The 8686-nt window shown below is 56.5% G+C and overlaps 1 protein-coding gene across 3 annotated transcripts; it reads left to right on the top strand.

Annotated features, from left to right (window-relative positions):
* The first annotated feature begins 245 nt into the window (after window positions 1–245).
* On the top strand, window positions 246–8065 carry Zbtb48 (zinc finger and BTB domain containing 48). Of its 3 annotated transcripts, none has more exons than XM_037203222.1 (11): window positions 246–349; window positions 848–1528; window positions 1892–2133; window positions 5117–5228; window positions 5798–5890; window positions 6195–6281; window positions 6385–6539; window positions 6828–6964; window positions 7034–7198; window positions 7560–7648; window positions 7718–8065. In XM_037203222.1, the coding sequence occupies exons 2-11, from the start codon at window positions 851–853 to the stop codon at window positions 8012–8014; spliced, it is 2055 nt and encodes a 684-aa protein (XP_037059117.1). In that variant the 5' UTR covers window positions 246–349; window positions 848–850; the 3' UTR covers window positions 8015–8065. The 3 variants fall into 3 exon arrangements, with proteins under 3 accessions (XP_037059117.1, XP_028738930.1, XP_037059118.1); XM_028883097.2 differs by having other exon boundaries at window positions 246–371; XM_037203223.1 differs by having other exon boundaries at window positions 246–371; window positions 7508–7648; window positions 7718–7848.
* Window positions 8066–8686: the final 621 nt, after the last annotated feature.

Below are 8686 nucleotides of genomic sequence, written 5' to 3'. Positions count from 1 at the left end.
CGTATGGCTTCTTGGCTGCGCTTCCGATCCGTGGGGGAGCTTGGGACCGCTCATCAATTAGCTGGAGCTAGCGCCTCGTTTGATGTTGCTAGGCGACTCCGGTAATGAGACCCAGCGCTGTCGGATTCAGGTCTGGTCCCGCCCCCTGCGCGGCCCATTGGTCTTCCCCCGAGGCTCCGCCTTCGGGGCGGGGACACAAGAGTCCTAAGCTGCCAAGGCGTCCGGCTCTGCCCAGTGCGCCCCAACGTCACATCCGGCGTGGGGACGGCGGCGTCTCCGCGCAGTGGGCCGGGCAGGAGTTAGTCTTGTGGGCGGTGGAAGTGGACTCTCCCGGAGCAGTGAGGCCGGTGTGAGCCGAGAGGACTGGCCGGGTGAGGAGGGCGCGGGAGGGAAGCGGCGAGCCGCCCCAGGCGCCGACGAGAGTGTGGCCGCCGCCTTCCGCTTGCGACTTGCAAGCGCGGCGTGGGCTTGGGTCACCTGTGCGCAGCCGCCGGCCTGCCCTCCTGGCTGTGCCTCGAGTGCGCGGCGGATCGGCTCGCGTTCACTCTTGTCTGTCCCCAAAGTTGCATTTTCATATTTTCTCACTAGCACCCTACTCCGACCCTGTCCTGCCCTGTCCTGCACCATGCTTTCCGTCTCCGGAGGCTCTCTCCCTCCTGGCCAACCCATGCCGCTCCCCGCCCCTGAGAGGCTGTCACTCCACTCTGGCTGTGCTCCGCGTGCACCTTCTAACCTTGACCCAAGCCTTCATCCCGGCATAGGTGGCTGTTAACGGGTCCAACTCGCTACAGTCTGAGGGCTTTCTCTGTTGGGCTGGCCAGATTGTTATGTCTGCCTTCCTTTCCAGATTATGGACGGTTCCTTCGTACAGCACAGCGTGAGGGTTCTGCAGGAGCTCAACAAGCAGCGGGAGAAAGGCCAATATTGCGACGCCACTCTGGACGTGGGGGGCCTGGTGTTCAAGGCACACTGGAGTGTCCTGGCTTGTTGCAGCCATTTCTTCCAGAGAATCTATGGGGACGGCTCAGGAGGCAGCGTTGTCCTTCCTGCAGGTTTTGCTGAGATTTTTGGCCTCCTGCTGGACTTTTTCTACACTGGTCACCTGGCCCTCACCTCAGGGAACAGGGATCAGGTGCTCTTGGCAGCCAAGGAGTTGCGGGTGCCGGAGGCCGTGGAGCTCTGTCAGAGCTTCCAGCCCAGAACCCCAGTGGGACAGGCACCAAGTGTCCAGAGGGGACTGGGGCAACCTGCCTCCCAGGATGTGAAAAGCCACCTCAAGGAGCCAACAGACTTGGACGAGGAGGAAGTTTTCAGGACTCTGAGCCTGGCCCCTGGGGATCAGGAGTCCAGAGACAGTCAGCAGTCCCAGCTCAATCCCCCTGCTCAAAACAGCCCCTCCTTCCTCTGTGGGAAACTCAAGCAGGCTCCGAAGCCTTGTCCCTCAGAGGACAAGGAGTCTGAGGACTGCAAAGAGCCTCCAAGGCCTTTCGAGGCTGGAGGTGCCCCGTTGCAGGGCGAGAGCAATGAGGTACTGCTACCAGGGTGTAGGAACTGGGGAGGCAAGCTTAAGGGTAAAGATGGGCACTTCTGGAGTTAAACATAGGAAGCCAGTGGCCTCAGGTGACCTCTCTGGGAGCTACCCTTAGCCATGGTTGCCAGCTTCCTAGGGGTGGAGTGAGCATGAGGATCACACGTGTTTCCCTATGGCAGTGAAACCTGGCCAGCTCCCAAGTTAACAGACCCTTTCCTCCGACTCCAAGATTTACATGTGGTCTTTCTTGGGCCCAGGAAGAAAGGGGACCATCTGGGACGGGGCTTGTGTTGGAATCTAAAGCTGGGTCCCTCAAGCTGCTTTGGTGACCCTGCCCCTCTGCTGCCTCCTCTACTCTAGTGGGAAGTGGTGGTTCAAGTTGAGGACGACGGAGATGGTGATTCCGTTTCTGAGCCTGAGACTGTGCTGACCAGGAGGAAGTCCAAAGTGGTCCGAAAGCCCTGTGCTGCCGAGCCAGCCCTGGGTGCAGGTTCCCCGGCAGCCGAGCCCAGAGAAGGCCGGAGGGGTGCAGCAGTGCCGGTTGAATGTCCCACATGCCATAAAAAGTTCCTCAGCAAATACTACCTAAAAGTCCACAACAGGTAAACGCGCTGTTCCTATTTTCCTTCCTCATCTGCCCTTCTGTGCTGAGGGAGGGGTCCTGAGCACCCCTCCTCTGGGCTCTGTGGGGGCTAGGGGCTCCATGTTAGGTCCAGATAGTGCCTGGTTGGCATGCATCTTCTTCCTCCCTGTCTTCCTGTGCATCGTGAATTTGTGGACACCTAAATAGTACATTCCACCCACCCCCTGTGGACTTTGACCGTGGACAGGCTTCTGTCCACAGGAGACATGAGACAAACCTCTGGCTCCTTCATGAGCTAGAGCTGAGGTGTGATTGTGGGGCTTTCTGGAGTCTGGCAGTGTAGGCTTTGACAAGACGCTAATCCTCAGGACTGAGGCTGCCTGTGTTTCTGGGGATATTAGCTCTGGGAGTAAAAGAAGTATAAAAGACCATTTGTCTAATTGAGACCACCATAGAACTGTGAAGTTTTTTCCTATTTAGTTAAAAAAAAAAGAGACCTTACTATGTAGCTCAAACTTATGTAGACCAAACTGCCTTGAACTCAGAGATCTCCCTGTCTCTGCCTCCTAAGTACTAGTATTAAAGGCATACCCCACCATACCTTAGGACTGTTTTTTGTTTTGTTTTTTTAAATAGGGTCGCTCTATGTAGCCCTGGCTGGCCTGTAACTCACTATGTAGACCAGACTGGCCAAGAACACAGAGATCTGCCTGCTTGGGCCTCCAGAGTGCAGAGATCAAAGGCATGCACCACCACACCTGGCTTGTTTTAAGTTCAAATTACTTAAAATAAAATTCAGTGCCACAGCCTCAAGTCACATCTCAAGGGCTCAGTAGCCCTGCAACTCTGCTAATCTGTTACAGTTTGTTTTTGTAAAAGTCAGGCTGTGTTGAGCCACATTGTGTCGTCAGTATATTTCTGGGAAGCTGCTAGTGCTCACCTGGAGCGGGGTTGTCACCTGGAGCAGGGTTTGGACCTGTTTGCCGTCCCTGTGCTTTGGCTTTGAGGTAGCTGAGGCTGTACAGGTGGTGCCCATGCTCCATCCATCCCTTCCTTGGTCTGTGGTTTGCTGATATCCCTGAGAACTGGAAAGGGGTGACGTCAAGAGATGGTTGTATCTACACATGGCGGCATTTGTCTGTAATCCTAGCACGTGGAAAGTAGAGGCAGGAGGATTGCTACAGGTTTGAGTCTGTGTAGTGAGTTTTAGTGTTGTTCTTTTTTACTCTTTGCTCTTTGGGGACCCGCCACCCAGCTCCCAAATGAATCACACACAGGCTTATTCTTATAAATGCCCAGCTTTAGCTTGGCTTGTTTCTAGCCAGCCTTTCTTAACTTATCCTGTCCACCTTTTGCCTCTGGGCTTTTCCCTTTATTTCTATATATCTTTCCTTCCTACTTTGTGGCTGGCCCCTTCTTTTCTCCCACTCCTTGATCTTGCTTTTTCTTCTTCTCCCAAATTTCTCCTACTTATTTTCCCTGCCTGCCAGCCCCGCCTGTTCTGTCTCCTGCCTTGCCACTGGCTGTTCAACTCTTTATTAGACCCTCAGGTGTTTTACACAGGCAAAGTAACACAGCTTCACAGGGTTAAACAAATGCAACATAAAAGAATGCAGCACATTTTTGCATCATTAAACAAATGTAACTTTTTTTTTTTTTTTTTTGGTTTTTCGAGACAGAGTTTCTCTGGTAACACATCTTAATATTCTACATTTAGTCTGGGTTGTTGGCTCAGGCCTGCAATCTTGTACCTCCTGTGAGTCCCCCCAGTTGGGGCTCCAGAGTGTGAGGCCGTGTCTAGAGCAGGGAGGGGTAGGAGGAGAGTAGGGCCAGGAACTGGTTTTGGGGTCTACTGCATAGGGTCAGTGTCCACTAACCTGGGGCATATTAAGAAGGTGGGGAGCTTCCCTTACCCCGTGGCCTTCAGTGGTAGGGACTGAACCCCAGGGCCTCTGCCATTGAGCCACATCCCGAGCCCTTTTTCAGCTGGCCTCGAGCTGGTGATCCTTCTGCCTTGGCTTGGAGTAACTGGGAACTGGGGGGAAAAAAATCCAAACCAAGTAGCTAGGATTACATTATAGCTTCTGCCACCCACCTAGGCTAGAAGGTAAGGAAGCTGTTCACTGGGGAGAGCCTTCTGGGAACAGCTAGCAATAATGTCCTGGGCTTGGAGTGAGCCTGACTGGTATGAGGGGTGAGGGCAGGCAAGGACTTTAGAGGAAGGCCGTCAAGGGGCCGGCTAGTTCAGTCAGGCTGCCATGTCCTCCTAGGCCCCCGGGCCCTCTCAGTATGAATAGGAAGCTCTGGAGGCCTGTGAGCCAAGAGGTAATGAGGGCTGCCTTATCTTCAAAGGCTTCTGAACTTAATGGAACCTGCTGGTGAGATAGGTAGGGAGCCAGGGAACCAGTGGTGGCTGGTGGGACCCTGGGAGCTGCTGCAGCCATACTTGTGATATCACTGAGAGGAAGTGAGCGGAGTCAGGTGTTTATTTACTCATGGGGAGGGGTGTAGAAGTCAGAGTACAACTTGTGGGAGTGGTTTTTCTCTCACCACGTGGGTCCTCTGGCTCGACAGCCACGTGCTTTTGTCCACTGAGCCATATCACCTGTCTGCCATGGGGTTGAAAGTGAAGCCCACAGAGAGGAGGCTACCAACCAGGCTGTGCCAGTCAGCTCTACAGCAGCCATTTAGCGAGGCTGCCAGAGGTAGGGCTGACTACTTGCTCCCAGCTGGGTCCCTCCAGCGTGGGGCCACTTGAACCTATGGCTACTGTTTCTTCCCTTCCTGAGCATCTCTACGCTGGAGGGAATTTCTGGCCTTGCCCCTGCATGTCCAACCTGGGTGTCGCTGAGCCTCTGTGGTGAGCCCTGGCTGGCTTCAGACACCTCCTCCTGTGCACCATGGTCAGCATAGGTCCGTGGCAGGAGTGGGAGGGGTCCTGAGTACCAGAGAGATGGGAAAGCCTCTGAGCCCCACACCTCTGCGGCCTCCCTTCTTGGCAGGAAGCATACTGGGGAGAAACCCTTCGAGTGCCCCAAATGTGGCAAGTGTTACTTTCGCAAGGAGAATCTGTTGGAGCACGAAGCCCGGAATTGCATGAACCGCTCAGAACAGGTACTTGGGGATTGGTCCAAGTATTTGTGGGCAGGAGCCCCGGGGCCTGTGTCTTCAAGCCATCTGGGAAGGACCCCCAGGAAACTACAGGATTATAAAATAAGAGCTGCAGGGGCCTTGGATGGTATCATGTCCACATCCAGTACAAGTCCGACACTTGTTCAGAGGGCTCGGGATAAGCCCTACAGGGATGTTTTGGGCTAGCTCCATCTTGGGCTTTGGAGCAAGGAAAGTGTTTATCGGGGATGGCTGCTGGGAAGGGCCGCTTGCTGTCCCGTGCCCCAAGTGGGTAGTGTTTGGCTAAACCCCGCCCTCCTCTTCCCAGAGACTGGTCCTTAGCAGCTGGGCCCCTGTCTCGAGCCTGTCGAGCTGAGAAGGGTCTGGCGTACAGTAGTGCTCAGTGTTCTGGGGTGGTTAAGGCAGGCAGGTTACATGTTGACCTCTCCTACCCCAGCACCCCCTGCCCCAGGCAGACACTTCCCAGCAGCGTGTGGAAGCCCCTGCAGAGGCTGCCGTCGCAGGCAGAGGCCCTTCCTGATGCTGGCCCTGCTTGCCCTTCACACTGCCAGGTCTTCACATGCTCCGTGTGCCAGGAGACGTTCCGCCGGAGGATGGAGCTGCGGCTGCACATGGTGTCTCACACGGGGGAAATGCCCTACAAGGTCGGCCAGCTGGTCCCCAGGGTCGTGGGCTGCATAGGGATGTGGACCCTCTGCCTGGGGTGGGATCTGGCAGCTCGCCCTTGAAGCCTGCCTTCTCGCCCGTCCAGTGACACCATCTCTAGCCTTACTTGCTCAGCATCCTCTGGGAATGGTGTGGATGGCTGAGCAGCGCCCCCTCTTGGAGGCCAGTTTCAGTAGATCAGGGACTGTCCTGCACCTGGGTCAGGCCCTCCTTCGCCGCCGTGAACTGGTGACAGGGCACTGATGGCGCAGGCTGCTGGGCTGACGGGGCCTGTTTTTCCAGTGTTCCTCCTGCTCCCAGCAGTTCATGCAGAAGAAGGACTTGCAGAGCCACATGATCAAGCTGCATGGAGCCCCTAAACCCCATGCAGTAAGTGGCGGGGGGGGGGGGGGGGGGGCACCTGTGGCTCCTGGGGAGCCCCACCCTGTCCTCACCCGGCACTGCTCCCCCTGCCTGTCTCACCCGCCCGCAGTGCCCCACTTGTGCCAAGTGCTTCCTGTCGAGGACGGAGCTGCAGCTGCACGAGGCTTTTAAGCATCGTGGAGAAAAGCTGTTTGTGTGTGAGGAGTGCGGGCACCGCGCCTCGAGCCGCAACGGGCTGCAGATGCACATCAAGGCCAAGCACAGGTAGGAGCCCTCCCTCCCCCCTCCCTTCCGAAGGGCCCTTGCGTGGTCGGGTGAGGCAGGCAGCTTTGTTAGGCTGCCGGGGAGGGCTCAGGCCGAGGCACGTCTTTGTCCCTTAGGTTCCTGACTTCCTGACCTATAGATTTCTCCTTTGCTTCTGAGAACGGTCGTGGTGTGCTTTGCCTGGAGCCACCCAAGCCCTACAGCTTAGCATGTTCCAGCTCTAACAGATGACTGGAAGGGGATGGCTTCCCCCAGTGATGGCCTCGCCTTGTGTCCCCATCCGAACAGGAATGAAAGGCCTTATGTCTGCGAGTTCTGCAGCCATGCTTTCACCCAGAAGGCCAACCTCAACATGCACCTCCGCACACACACAGGCGAGAAGCCTTTCCAGTGCCACCTCTGTGGCAAGACCTTCCGCACCCAAGGTGAGCCAGGCCCGTCCCCTCCCTCCCCAGGGCTCGGGCCAGCAACTGAGATCCACCTTGTCCCCACAGCCAGTCTGGACAAGCACAACCGTACCCACACGGGTGAGAGGCCTTTCAGCTGTGAATTCTGTGAGCAGCGCTTCACCGAGAAGGGGCCCCTTCTGAGGCATGTGGCCAGTCGTCACCAGGAGGGCAGGCCTCACTTCTGCCAGATCTGTGGCAAGACCTTCAAAGGTAAGTGGGCAAGCTGTGGGAGAACAGAGGGCCTGGCCTCCATCGCCTGCCTTCCTGACTTGGAGGGTCTATGGAGTTCAAGGGCAACAGTGGCTTCCCAGTGCTCCTTAGAACCTTCCAGCTAGCAGAGTTCTGTCTTCCATGTGGGGAGAGTGGATGGCTGTGACGGTGGAGGAAGTGGGGGCAGGGCGCCCTGGACCAGGGCGATGGTGGCCTCAGTGTGGTGCTGTAGAGCCTGGAGTGGGGGAGACCCTGCCCGGGGCTGCCTCCTGTGCCTTAGGCCCTGGGGTGTCTTGTCTTCCATCTCAGTCCCGTCCCTGCCATGTTCCCTGCTAACGCCAGTGGCCCGTTCCTCCTGCAGCCGTGGAACAGTTGCGGGTGCACGTCAGACGGCACAAGGGCGTGAGGAAGTTCGAGTGCACCGAATGTGGCTACAAGTTCACTCGGCAGGTAGGCCAGGCCCTGGGGCTCCTGCTCCCCCCGTCCTGTCCCCAGCTCTGAGCCTCCCCTTTCCCTCAGGCTCACCTGCGGAGGCACATGGAGATCCACGATAGGGTGGAGAACTACAACCCACGGCAGCGCAAGCTCCGAAACCTAGTCATCGAGGACGAGAAGATGGTGGTGGTGGCGCTCCAGCCACCTGCAGACCTGGAGATGGGCTCTGCAGAGGTCATTGTGGAGTCCCTGACCCAGGGTGGCCTTGCCTCCCAGCTCCCTAGCCAGAGACTGTGTGCGGAGGAGAGCTTTGCCAGCCCCAGTGTCCTGGAACCTTCACTCATCATCACAGCTGCTGTTCCCGAGGACTGTGACCCATAGACCCCTGCCCCGTTAGCCCCAGCTACCGATAAACACGTGATTTTGGAGTCACTTGTTCAGCGGTCTGTTGCTCGATGTTCTGCTACTCTGGGCCTGAACTAAACTGAAGGACTTGCAGCCATTCCTCATGGAACCCATCCAGTCCTTGCCTGAGTGCAGCTGCTTCGCCAGGCTGGGAATCTCAGTGAAGTTCCCGTGGAGGGCGCACCCACTTGCCGTTACAGCTCCTTTCCTTCATGCATGCCAATGGGTAGTGTCCCAGTTTAGCATATTACAGGGGAGGCCAGCCTGGTCTACAGAGCTAGCTCCAGGACAGGCACCAAAACTACACAGAAACCCTGTCTCGAAAAACAAAAACAAACAAAGCCAGCGCCCATGGTCGTGGCTTTATTGGCCAGTTAAGCCAGTCCAGTGAAGCTGAACATGGCCAGTGGCAGCTAAGAAGCTGGCCTTGACTGGTTTCATGCCCACGGAGAGACCCACCCCTTGGAAGGGCCTTATCTTGGTCCAGACTTTGAATAGGAAGGGGCATGGGTTTCACCTTTTACAGAGCAGGGTGTCGTGGGTCATGGGTGCTGCAGACCCATTTTTAAATTTAACTCCTTTATATCCACATGAGCCCGAGACTCCCACCGGCTAGTACATGCTCATGCTTCTCGGACAAGTCCACAG

The sequence above is a fragment of the Peromyscus leucopus genome, chromosome 2 (genome assembly GCF_004664715.2).
Source record: "Peromyscus leucopus breed LL Stock chromosome 2, UCI_PerLeu_2.1, whole genome shotgun sequence".
Lineage (NCBI taxonomy): Eukaryota > Metazoa > Chordata > Mammalia > Rodentia > Cricetidae > Peromyscus > Peromyscus leucopus.
The sequence above is the reverse complement of the archived record's forward strand: the minus strand, read 5'-3'. Positions and strand labels throughout refer to the sequence as shown.

Bases quoted from the DNA above. Each gene is read 5' to 3' on its own strand.
- Zbtb48 (XM_037203222.1), top strand. From the start codon at position 851: ATGGACGGTTCCTTCGTACAGCACAGCGTGAGGGTTCTGCAGGAGCTC. The intron at 2,134-5,116 runs GTAAACGCGCTG...CCTTCTTGGCAG, and splicing joins TACCTAAAAGTCCACAACAG to GAAGCATACTGGGGAGAAAC. The intron at 7,199-7,559 runs GTAAGTGGGCAA...TTCCTCCTGCAG, and splicing joins CTGTGGCAAGACCTTCAAAG to CCGTGGAACAGTTGCGGGTG.